Source organism: Aethalodelphis obliquidens, unplaced genomic scaffold (genome assembly GCF_003676395.1).
Source record: "Aethalodelphis obliquidens isolate GAN/ISIS:26980383/991018 unplaced genomic scaffold, ASM367639v1 scaffold5, whole genome shotgun sequence".
NCBI classification, from domain to species: Eukaryota; Metazoa; Chordata; class Mammalia; order Artiodactyla; family Delphinidae; genus Aethalodelphis; species Aethalodelphis obliquidens.
In genome coordinates, this window is record NW_020837949.1 from 47,918,744 (window position 1) to 47,931,667 (window position 12,924).

The following is a 12,924-nucleotide window of genomic DNA, read 5'->3' on the forward strand; positions in this document are numbered from 1 at the left end:
TGAGCGGGGGCTACTCTTCATTGCGGTGTGCGGGCTTCTCATTGTGGTGGCTTCTCTTGTTGCGGAGCACGGGCTCAGTAGTTGTGGCGCATGGGCTTAGTTGCTCCACAGCATGTGGGATCTTCCCGGACCAGGGCTCGACCCATGTCCCCTGCATTGGCAGGCGGATTCTTAACCACTGTGCCACCAGGGAGGTCCCTAAATAAATATTTTTTTAAAGTTTTAGAATACTCAAGCTATACTATAGCTGCTCTATAAAAAAAAAAAAAAGAAAGAAATATAGTTGTCAAGAGAGTAGTTAAGAGGAAGATCACCTCTTCTCTTTTTTTCTATGTCCTTCTCTTTTCTCCTCTCTCTGTCCCCCAAAATAAGGTGAACTCTTAATAAACTAGCTACAATGTTTGATATGAAATTGGCTTGCCCTGGTGTTAATTTCTTTTGTGCAAATTAGACTGGAACTACTCCTCAAAGTCCAGGAACTATATCCTCCTGTATGTATCACATGTAAACTTAGTAAAGAAAAGGGAGGAAGAAAAAAGGTGTCTCACTTAATGCAGTAAATCTGTTGGTTTTGGTTTGGTACCCAAGAACCAAATCTGACTCATTGGTGGTGCTTCACAAATTATGCCCACAACCCATGTGAATATCAGATGAAAATCTCACACACACAAACACACAAACCCCTCACAAGTTAAGTGCCAAACTGATCTGATTAGATGGTGTGGGTTTTCTTCTGGTGCTTCTTTTAGTTTTATTATTTTGCATTAACTTTTTAACAGCAGCCTATTAAAAGAGGCTCTGAGTTTTGGTGACACTGCGAAAAATTTTATGAAGCTTCAAAATCCACCCCACAGGCCTCAGATTGTGAAGGCAAAAATAGCTCTGGGATGAGAAGTGAAACATATGATTGTTCAAAACATTACTAGAAACTTTCTGAAATTAATGTTACTTGGGAGTCCAAATTGTCTTTTGTATTTGAAAAGAAGAGCATTCGTTAAGTTCCGTGATCACCAGGAAAGGCCCTTCTCTTAAGGAAGGGGCGCAGACAAGCAGTCACTCCACTTGCTGCCAGCAGGTCATGTTTCACTGGCCAGCTGTTCTAACCAAACACCCCTCAACCTCACTGTGGCTTTAAGTTGCTAAAATGAGAGGAGCCACCCCATGAATTTATTAGCAGATGTGTGTTCTGAAAGCCATCATTACTTTGAGACCTAGAACAGCCAGGTCCTCTGACATGTGGACCACACATGATCACATGATGAAATGTGCCATTATTCCCATAGCCTCTATTCGAATGTCTTACGGATCATTCTGCTTCCTTACTGGCTTTCCGTCCATCCTTGTCCTGGATTGCGTGTCGTAATAGTTGGAGAAAAGGAAAATCCCTAAGGTACTCTCCACTGGAAAGATCGATTGTTGTCCTTGTCAGGTCAGAGATCCCACTGTCCGGAGCGATGAGTTAGCAGATTTGCGAGTGCTTAGAATTGTGGTCTATCTGCCAGCTCCTAGCAGCTTTCCTTAGAAGCTTTCTTGGTTTCACAAACTGGTTTTCACCAAAATATGGCAATGCCCAAAGGGCCATTGAAAAGGCAGATCAAAGCTTTTGAGCTTGAAATGAAGTAGTTGGATGTGGTACTTTGTACAGAGGTCTGGTTGTGGACCACATCTGAGCCTTGTGTGACTTTATGAATCTCCCAAGTAGAGGGCAGCCTATAACTGCATAGAAAAACACCTTTCCATCAAGTAGCTGTGCTCCTGTTGCCTGTCCTGCTAGAAGGGCCTTCTACAGTTGGCTTCTTCTCAAGAAATCAAGGCAGAGAAGTAAAGAAGAGGAGGTGTGTGGGTTTATAGATGCTCCACCTCCCAGCACGTTGTCCTTAAGGAGAGGAACCATCTGTTTGTATTCCAGCTACTGTAACTACCTTTTTCAAATTTGCCTGTGATTGAAGCAGTAATTTAATCAATCAATGCATGCAGAAACAGTGAAGGTGGCTTGTTGCTTTCAGAATCAGCAGAACTCATGATGGCAATACTTATCCTAATACTTAGTAGTTCAGCTCAGAAGTAACCAAACTGCGACGTTAAGTGTCAGAATGAAAGATTTGTGAGTTAGGATTTGCAGAACAAGAGTCGTTCATATGACATTTGTCAAACACCGAGTGCCAGGCCCTATTCCAAGTGCTTTACATGTATTAATTCACTTCATCTTCACAACTCTGTAAGATAGCCCTTATTATTTTCACCATTTATAGGTAAGAAAACAGGCACAGAGAGGTTAGGTAACGTGCCCAAGGTCACATAGCTGGAGAATATAGAGGAGAAATTAGCATCTAAACAGTCTGCCTACAAAGCCCACCTCTTAACTGCTACACTAATATTTTCAAACAGCAGGCCGTGACCTATTAGTAGGTCAAGAAATTAGTGTGGTGGTCATGACCAGGATATTTTGTTAAAATCAAATAGAATAGAAAAATATCAGAGTGTATCACAGGTAGTAAGGATTGTTTCAAGAAATTTTTGTTTCAGATGTTTACATAAAAATTCTTTGTCTTGGGCTTCCCTGGTGGCGAAGTGGTTGAGAGTCTGCCTGCCAATGCAGGGGACACGAGTTCGTGCCCGGGTCCGGGAAGATCCCACATGCCGCGGAGCGGCTGGGCCCATGAGCCATGGCCACTGAGCCTGCGCATCCTGCGCATCCAGAGCCTGTGCTCCGCAACGGGAGAGGCCACAACAGTGAGAGGCCTGCGTACCGCAAAAAAAAAAAAAAAAATGCTTTGTCTTTGCGCCCAGATACGTTTCACAAGTCATAGTTCTTCTAATTTCAGAAAGACAATATGGTGCAAATACTGCCTATTACAAAACTCTCCCTACAGGGTCCAGGGCAGCCCCCTGTAATCAAACACACTGATGTTTGTGCAGTGAAGCATATAAATACTCACACTAAATACAATAAATAAAGTGTGTAAATAGCCTTTAAGTAGTTCATGGCAGGGTTGGTCCCCCCGTGAGTTTTGCTGTCAAACATAAGAAACTTTCCAATTTTCAGAGCTCTAGAGATTTCAAAATTGCCGATTGTGGACCTAATTATACATGTGTGTGTACAGGCTTTCTTATAATGGATTGAGGTCAAAAAAGTTTGGGAAACACGGCCTGCGGGAATCATTGACTGTTGGAGCTGGGAAGGAACATAGGGGTGATATATTTCTTATAACCATAAAACCAAAACTGCTCAGTTTTAACAAGTAGAAAAACCAGGGCCAGACCGGGGGTTGGGGGGAGCATTGGGACTTCCAGAGGCCACCCACTTCTTCTCCCCAAAACGAGCCTCCTGACACACAGCTCCGGCCTCTGGACTACCCGGCCTCTTCAGAGTCTTATAATAACAACCAAACCACGCCATGCATCTCAGAGTTTGGATTCTTGTCGGGTTTTTCTGAGAGAGGCTCGAATTTCTAGTGGTCACTTGCATCACTGGGTTCTCCAGAGCGGGCGGAAGCCAAGTGGTTTTGCCCCAGCAAGACACTTGGGCTCAGGTGTTTGGCCGGAGAGTGAGGTGCAGGGCGGGCTCTGCCCGGGCTCCAGCCAACTCTGTAAATTTCCTGAGTTTGTGGTTGAAACTGGTCTCCATGGACCAGCAATTTGACATTTTCCCCCTGCGGTGTTATAGTCATGTTTCCACGTTTAATATGTCAGACTGAATGAACGTTGTGGTCTAAGGATTTAAAAGATTTATAATGGAGTCTTGAAAATTTACTTAAGGAATATGTACTTCCCCAAGCAATAACAAATATTACTGCAAATGACCATATTAAATTAAAGTAATTTGGGCATTTCTGATTTGTAGGAAGGTTAAAATTAATCTTATGGCAGTTTCAGTTTCAAAAGGAAAACATGACTTTGCCTCACCACAGATTTGCAGGCTGTTAGTCAACAGTGAATGAACCCTCAAGTGACTTTTTTTTTATTTAAGAAATATCCAGTTCAGTCTATGTGTAGAAAAGCAATACTAGAAGGAAAATACCCTGAAAAATCAACCATAGTTGTATCTGCAAACTTCAAAGGTTCTGGTAAAAAAATTTTTCATAAGCTGAGTGGTGAGTACATGGAGTGTCATTTTATTCTTCTTTAAACTGTGCTTGTAAATACGTACCCTCAATTGTGTGTGTATTACCGAATTTTTAAAAATGTTTTTAAGCACAAGTCACAAATCCCTAAAAATTTTTCTATAAGTGTTCTTTAATGAGAAGTCTTATTTTTATACTTTTAAAAAGGAAAAGAAGGCTTCCTTTATCCATCCTTCATCCCTTCCCCGATTAGCTCCTTTAGTGAATAGGCAAGGAGCCTGGTTCAAATGCTTTCTTTCCATATTAAAAAAATAATAATAATAACTACAGGTATACTGGTAAATGTTTAACGACTGACTCTTGGGGTGGGGAGAAAACCCTGATTTGTAATATTTGCCAGTTTCCATGGTTTAAGTACTCCCATCATGGCCAATTTCAAGCAACCAACGTTACATTGCTGAACAGAGTTGGGAAGAAATGTGCAGTAGCATACAGCATCATATAGTATTCTACCAAATAGATATGACATTATTAATGTAAATAACCTAAATAGCATAGATAATAGTAAAATGAAAGAAAATGATAAGAACTGATAAACCTTGTGTATTGTTACCTTTATTTTTTAAATTTTATTTATTTATTTTTTTTTGCGGTACGCGGGCCTCTCACTGTTGTGACCTCTCCCATTGCGGAGCACAGGCTCCGGACGCGCAGGCTCAGTGGCCATGGCTCACAGGCCCAGCCACTCCGCGGCATGTGGGATGTTCCCGGACCGGGGCACGAACCCGTGTCCCCTGCATTGGCAGGCGGACTCTCAACCACTGTGCCACCAGGGAAGCCCTGTTACCTTTATTTTTAATATGCTTGTTTTAATTTTAAGTTCACATAATTTATTTTTTATTTATTTTTATTTTGTATTGGAATTTAGTTGATTAACGATGTTAGTTTCAGGTGTACAGCAGAGTGATTCAGTTTTACATATACATGTATCCTTTTTCAAGTTCTTTTTCCATTTAGGTTATTACAAAGTATTGAGCAGAGTTCCCTGTGCTATACAGTAGGTCCTTGTTGGTTATTTTATTTTATTTTTTTAACTTTTTATTTTACATTGGAGTATAGCCAATTAACAATGTTGTGATAGTTTCAGGTGCACAACAAAGTGACTCAGCCATACATATACACGTATCCATTCTCCCCCAAACTTCCCTTCCATCCAGGCTGCCACATAGCATTGAGCAGAGTTCCCTGTGCTATGCAGTAGGTCCTTGTTGTTTATCCATTTTAAATATAACAGTGTGTACATGTGGATCCCAAACTCCCTAACTATCCCTTCCCCCCTGGTAACCATAAGTTCATTCTCTAAGTCTGTGAGTCTGTTTCTGTTTTGTAAATAAGTTCATTTGTATCATTTCTTTTTAGATTCCGCATATAAGGGATATCATACGATTGTTATCTATTTTAAATATAGCAGTGTGTACATGTCAATCCCAAACTCCCAATCACATAATTTAATTTTTAATAATGGGTATGTTTAACAACTGGCCTAAATCCCTAAAAATTTAATGATCAGCTCTCACGAGCCAGCATAAGCCCGCACCGGCACACGAGTACTCAGAACAGTTGCCATTGCAAAGCAGAAAGAATTCAGGGACGTGGGCACAGCGAGCCTTCCCTGCATCACAGCCCAGTGAGGCTACAAATCCAGGGCCCCCAGGAGCCAAGGGACCCCACAGAGCAGAACTGGCAGACCCTGGGAGGATGAAGGCCCCTGCTCTTCCAGTTGCCCCACTTCCAACGTGTAAACCCCTGAGGGGTTTCCTCTGCATTTCCTCAGGCCCTAAGCTTCAGCTCCTTAACCCCTTTCAACTTAACCATGACTCTCCAGCTAACACAAGAAAGCTCAGGGTTCTTTGCTGTGCCAGTGGCAGCCTGGCAGAGCAGGAACGTTCGACAGGGTCCCACGGCTGACTTCTCAGATGCCAGCTCCGCCACCAGCCAGCAAAGTGACCTTGAACAGCCCCCTTCACCTCATTTCCCAGTTACTGTGAAAAATGAGGGGGTTGGATGAGGTGACCTGTCTCATCCAGGTTCCTCGCTGCTCTAAAACCCCATGTTGGCTGCGATGACTGAGGGCTTCAGAGAAGATCACGAGTCATGTCAAAATCCACTGAGAAAAACTAATCAGACCACAGAGTGGTGTGGCTTCCCAAGCCTGAGCTCTCTCTCATCTGGGAATACAGGGGAAACATTTCTAATCCTGATGAAGGAAAGATCTGGGCTCTGGTCCTTCAAGGATATGTCGAAGTGCAGCTGCCCTTGAAGGTGGAAAATGCTCAGAGCCAACTTAAGTCCAGTCCTTGGCTGCAGTCACAGCCTTTATTTATTCTGCCTCATCAGGTTCTTTATAAACTTGTCTCCCCAGGTGATTCTTTGCCATTGGGAATCCACCCATCTTTTGACAGACAACTGTATTGATGGAACATTGCTTGAAAACTTTAAGGTTTAAACAAGTCTCCAAAAAATAGGTGAAGTCATGGGTGATAAGTGAAAGAGGAACAGTGCAACACTGCCAAGGGAGAAACTGGTGAACGTTATCCAGCGCTCCAAAGGCGTTCTTATGCCCATGCGTGTGTGTGTGTTGTCACCAGGAATAAATTCTGCAGCTGTGGATCTTGGTATGGCAAGCTCGCCTTGATTTATGGGTATAGCTGCAAGTTCATAACCACCAATCCAAGGGAGAAGGAGGGAGAGTGGAGAGAGAGAAGCGTTGGCAGAAGTGTTTTATGAGTTTCATGTTTAATGCTTTTAACATGGTGCCTCGTTCTCGCTTCTAGAAAACACTTAGCAGACACAAGCCAAAAATAGATGGCTGTCCATAGCCAACCAAATCCATGAGGGGGTGAAGGTGAGGGATATGTGTGTGCACATTGTCGTGGTTGTTTATAGTTGTTTGTATCTCTGAGCTGTAGGAGAGTATTTATTTTACAATAAAAACTGTGAGCTGTGATATTTTTATACTTTTTAACCAGAGTAAGAGAAGACACTGCAAAGCCTGCAAAGCTTGCTAGCTCGCTCTCTCTGGCAGGAGTTTCTTTCTGACACTCTCTATGCACTCTCTGGGCTGATTCCTGGTCAGCTATTCCACATCCCATCCTACTATACATGAGGCATGAACCAGGTGCTTTCAGAGTCATAGACATGCAGTGCATCCTCAAGAAACTTGGAGTAAGGTAGATGGAATATACAGATGAGACCACATTTATGAAGCTTTCTATAATAATAACAGCCACTTCCTACATGACAGGCACTGCTGCCTCGTTTAATCTTCACAACAGTCCTCTGAAGTCAGCACTATTATTGCCTTTTCCACCAGCAGGTGACCTTCCTCCACCATGAATATTCAGACTCACAAGATGACCAGAGGCCGCCATGGGCGCTGGGTCTTTTCAGAGAGATAAAAGGCAGAGCCACAGCCTGCCAGCAGGGCCGCGTCACACCTTCTGTGAAGTCCTTACTGGTACACATGGCAGTCTATCCAGATACAGATGGAAGATGCCCCTCGGGCAAAGATGGGAGCTGCCCTGGAATCAAAGCTCTTATAACGCTCCCTGGACACGCTCCCCAGTTCTCTGCAAGGGGCATGTTCAGGGGCAAGATCACGGCGCTCAGGAAGCCCAGAGCTCTGGCTTCCTAACAGGTGTGGACAGATGGTTTCTAGCTCCTCCCCCTCCAGATGTCATTTACCAGTTGGGGGGGTCAGTCTTAATATAAGCAGTGTTGCCCTGTAGCATATTGGACTCACCGTCTTGGCAGGTTACCAGAGTTAACCAAAGATCAAAGTCTCTTATAGAAAGGGAAAAGAGGTATGGTAACCTTCTATCTACAATTATTAGTCCCATTTTTCAGAGAATAAAGCTGAGGCTTAGAGAGGTTCATCAACTTGCCTCGAGTCACATAGTAAGTCACACAGCCAGCATTTGAACCCTGGCCTGCCTGACTCCAAGTCCCATGCTTTTAACTAAGATGCAAGATGTAAATTTTTCATTCTACTCCATAGCATATCTGTGTTGATTTTCCTATTTAAAAAACTAACTTAGGGCTTCCCTGGTGGTGCAGTGGTTAAGAATCCGCCTGCCAATGCAGGGGACACGGGTTCGAGCCCTCGTCCGGGAAGATCCCACATGCCATGGAGCAAATAAGCCCGTGCGCCGCAACTGCTGAGCCTGCGAGCCACAACTACTGAAACCCATGCTCCGCAACAAGAGAAGCTACCGCAGTGACAAGCCCACGCACCACAACGAAGAGTAGCCCCCGCTCACTGCAACTAGAGAAAGCCCGCACGCAGCAACAAAGACCGAACACAGCCAAAAATAAATAAATAAAATAAATACATTGAGGAAAAAAACCCTAACTTGAATGACCTACACTGAAAACACTTGGTCTTCCTGGAAGAAGCAATATGTTTAGCCTGTGGTTTCACCCACTCCCTGGTGCACTGCATACCCCAGTTGAAGAAGCTCAGCTGTATGCCAGTTAGCAGTTGTACTTAGAATAATAAACGAAAGCACCAGTTCCTGCTTTTCTCTATAGTCCAGATTTTGAGTAGAGGTTTATGAGGAGGGAAAAAAGAAGTTTTAAGAGCAACAGAACCAACTTTACATCTGAAAATAAATGAGTACGTGGCTGCCGGGTGCAAACAATTCTGTTTTACATTGTCATTCCTTTCTTCTTTTTAAATCATCACCATCTTGTAGCACAAAACCGAAGAGCTCAAGGCAAAACTTGTAGCTTTATTACAGTTTGGTTCAACATATAAAATCCAGTTTATGCATATAGATTATATTGCAAAAGCCCTTTAAGAAATGTGCCAGCCATGTTCCAAGTGTAAAAGTAGACATTTTAAGACACTGTAACTCCATGGTAACATTTTTTCATTGGGTGTTTGAGCAACTCAAAGCTTTTACCAGGCATGAGAGCTATCTGCTGACTTACAAAATGCCGCAGTGTAATGAAGACAAATACAAAGGAATTTTGTAGGCAGAATGTGAAATGGGTTGGGTAAAATACCATGTTTAAGTGCAATGGAATTAGTTTACGATGAATTGTATTAAAATAGTCAAAGCACAGTTGGTGAGAGGGTGGGGTACGGAGGGGAGTTGAGAGGTATGGTTATGGTCTGGTTCTTCGCTTAGGCAGTGGGCACAAGTGTATGTTTTTTTCACCTAAACATTTTCATATGCTCTATTCATTAGGCTTTTCATCGCAGTTTTCAAAAATGCAGTTGACATTTGCTCTTTAGGTAGGAGATACCATTTCATAGATTGTTTTGAATCTCTTAGTACATGAATTTATGAAATGCTAGATTAAACAGTGAGAAAAGAACAAAGTTTGAATATAACTAGCATAAGAGAAGTGTTGAAAAGTCACCTTTCCCTTTATGAGTAATAAGATCACAACATGAACAGATCTTTCTCCGTGATCTTCCTCCTGGTACAGTGCTCGTACCCTCTTATTGAATGTGCTTGGGCAGGTTTGTTCAGTCATTTGATAAATGTTTGCTAAGATGGGCCTGGCAGCGTGCTAGCAAAGATGATAGGGACTCGGGTCCTTTCTTTTCAGCTAATGGCTGGGGAGACAAGACCTTCAGTCAGCCTAGGAAGTGTTAAAAACCCAAATAACGATATGAGAATCCAGAGTACAAAAAAGAATCAAAGTTTTCATGAAGCCGTAGATGTTCAGTGGCACGAACAATAAATCCTACCACCCTACAGATGAAGGAAGTCCTCTGGAGCTGGGGGTGGTTGGGGAACTTCGAGAGCAGGTGTACCTTCTGAGGGTCGAGAGGACCTTCCCAGAGAGGCAGTCTTGTAACTGAAGGCAGTGTAGTGAGTACGGAGTCTATGTGTATCCATTTCCTGCACAGAGGATTTGCCCAGGGAAGAAAGGATCCTGACTTTGAGGAACTTTAAAACAAGGAGCTAGAAGATAATTTCATCATGTAGGAAAAGGGCAACTGTTATGAGTTTTTGAAGTTGGGACCTGTGAATAAGCCCCTTTCCCAGGGTGGAGCGCCTGTCAAACTCGAGTTCACTGTCATAATCCTCCGGCTCTGTACTTATAAATGGTCCCTTCCACTGTTGCTGCAGGTTCATGACAGACGCTGCCCGCCGAGAGCAGGAGTCCCTAAAGAAGAAGATTCAGCCGAAGCTCTCGCTGACCTTGTCCAGCTCCGTGTCTCGAGGGAATGTGTCCACGCCGCCTCGCCACAGCAGCGGAAGCCTTACTCCCCCCGTGACCCCGCCCATCACCCCCTCCTCTTCATTCCGCAGCAGCACTCCAACCGGTGAGTGGCTTGGCCCGTGGGGAGTGTGTGTGTGTGTGTGTGTGTGTGTGTGTGTGTGTGCGCGCGCGGTGTGCTGGGGGCCGGGGACAGATCATGATTCAGAGCCACCTCTTCTTTGACCCTTTACTGGTCCCTATAGCGTTTGCTGATTCATTCATCTATTTATTATGGAAGAAATATTTATAAATTATCCTTTATAATATGCATGTGATGATGGTTTTACAGATATGTTTTCAAGCCTTTACTATTTGTTATGTATGAAGTGATGCAGTGTCTTGGATTTGCTTCGGTCAGGTTGAGAAGTAGATCAAACAAGATCGATTGTATGTTGTTTATTGCCATGTGCTGATTATTGTTGAAGCTGGGTGACGTATACATAGGGGTTCGTCATACCATTCTCCCTATTTTTGCTTATTTAAGAAATTTTCCATGAGAGGATGATTAATTTTAAAAAAGTAGAGTGCCTCCCATGTGCCCGGCCTGAGCTATAGTAGTGAGCCCAAGGAGACCCCTCCCTATTCTTCCTGATGGACTGAGGCCTAGTGGAAGATGTTGGCATTTTAGGGGGCCAACGAGAACACTCCTTCTTGCCTTCCCCTCCCGAATGGAAGCAATTTGAAAAATAAAACAAGACTCGGAGGTGAAGATTAAAATCGACTTTATTACTGCATAAGGCTAAACTGCAGAATAGAGCTAGCTAGCATCTGTAACAACTGTCTTCCCTGAGTTGAACTTATTCCCAAACATTCCTTCGAAGCTTGCCTGCCTGGGAGCAGACCAGAGTGCGCCCAGGCCCTGAGCTGAACATGCTCAGAACCTTCTCCCAAGTAAGAGATCCGTTAAGTCAGCAGTGATAGAAGATGGTAGAAAGAGGCTGGAAAGGTCCCCTCCTCTTCTTTTTTGCATCTGAGCACAGGGAATATATTTCCCCTCACTCCCATAGGGGTATAGACAGGCATTCATCCAATAAATACACCAGTAAATATAACATTGTAACCATAAACTCGATATATGGAAGAACTCAGTGATAGGAGAGCATACAGAGAAGGGCTTGACAGGGTCAGGAAAGACTTCCCTGAAAGGTAAGTAGGGAAAGAGGGAAAGAAGGCGCATCCAGCCAAGCAGACAGCATTTTTCAAAGGCTCCATGATGGGGAGCCTGGCAGGTCCAGGTACTGAAGGTTGGCCAGGTGGTGGGGTGTTTGTTAGATGAGGCCAAGGAGGTCTGCAGGGACCAGGGCACTTAGGGTGTCATCCTAAGAGCAAAAAGAAGCCACTTAGAATCACACCATCACTTCAGTAGCATTGCCCCTTGACCATGGGTGAAAATGTTTATTTTTCTCTTACAGTTTATGTATTTCTCTTTTATCCATCTCCCATCAAGGGAGGTGACCGCAGTCATATTTCTCAGTGTTTCAGAATATAACTTTCACAAAATAGTGATTGGGAAAAGGGATTCCCTAATAAGTTTGGGGAAATGTTGGGTTAGACAAAAGTAAACTGGTTTCTTCAATACAGGGCTTTAATATATACACTGTTATTCTCCAAGAGGAGGGTTTAGAAAGCTTTCCAAATTTAGTCGCTTTGATTAGAGGACCTCTTTTTCTAGGGGCATCTCTGGGGGCTCATGGTTGGCAGATACCCCGTGTTCCATCAGGACTGGACATTTTGAAGACAGGATAGGTGCGCAAGGCAGACAGACTGAGTTCCTACCGAACTTCGCCCGTTACAAATCACTGATGATACCAATTACTTAGGTTTCTGTGCGAGATTTAAACGTGATAGATATGCATGCCTTAAACACTCAGTAAATGTTCGTCTCTGTGGTCCAGAGTCTTCAACCAGTTGCTTCAGGAACAGAATCGGAGGTCATTCTATAGAGGATGAGTTGGTTTCATTTGTGTTGGGCATTTGTCCCTTTCTTTAGATAGACCACCATGTTTCTCTTACATTTTATTTCGTGAAGATTTACTTTCCAGCATCTCTGCGTAACATTTACTGTGTAGATCTAAGGAATGCCATGATAGTGTAGTGTAATTCTTCAATTCTCTTTTCTGAGTATTTCTATGAATATTTATTCATATATAATGTGAATTATGGGGGCAGTTTTATACCTGGCTGTGTTTTAGACCTGACTTAATATGGATTGACTCATAGCGAGCACCAGATAACCATGACCTCCCCAATTAATAATGGGAGCTTTAGAACCCCATGAAAATAAAGACATTTTAAAAGTGAGAGTTTATTATTTTTCATGTAAGAATGTTTGGAAGAAATGGAATCATTTCCTTTCCTTCAGACGTAAAGAAATCTTTCTGACACCTTGTCTATTTTAGCGATTTCCCACTGAGAGAATTAATATATGTTGTGGTAAAGATGTATCATTTTCAGTCTGTCAGCATCATTGGTAAGTTATTTGCTGCTTGAATAACATTCCATGTAAACATCAAAAATTAGCAGGGGAAATGGTTTCTTAAACCCTACCCTGTACCATTTTGACTGTATACATTTTTCAATG

The 12,924-nt window shown here is 43.1% G+C and overlaps 1 protein-coding gene across 3 annotated transcripts in view; it reads left to right on the plus strand.

Annotated features, from left to right (window-relative positions):
- The window catches only part of JAZF1 (JAZF zinc finger 1), a 337,745-nt gene that overhangs the window by 277,731 nt on the left and 47,090 nt on the right, over window positions 1-12,924 (plus strand). For all 3 annotated transcript variants that reach the window (XM_027102319.1, XM_027102320.1, XM_027102321.1), the window contains exon 3: window positions 10,211-10,407. In XM_027102319.1, coding sequence (XP_026958120.1) covers window positions 10,211-10,407 — 197 coding nt within the window. The remainder of the gene's footprint in view (window positions 1-10,210; window positions 10,408-12,924) is intronic.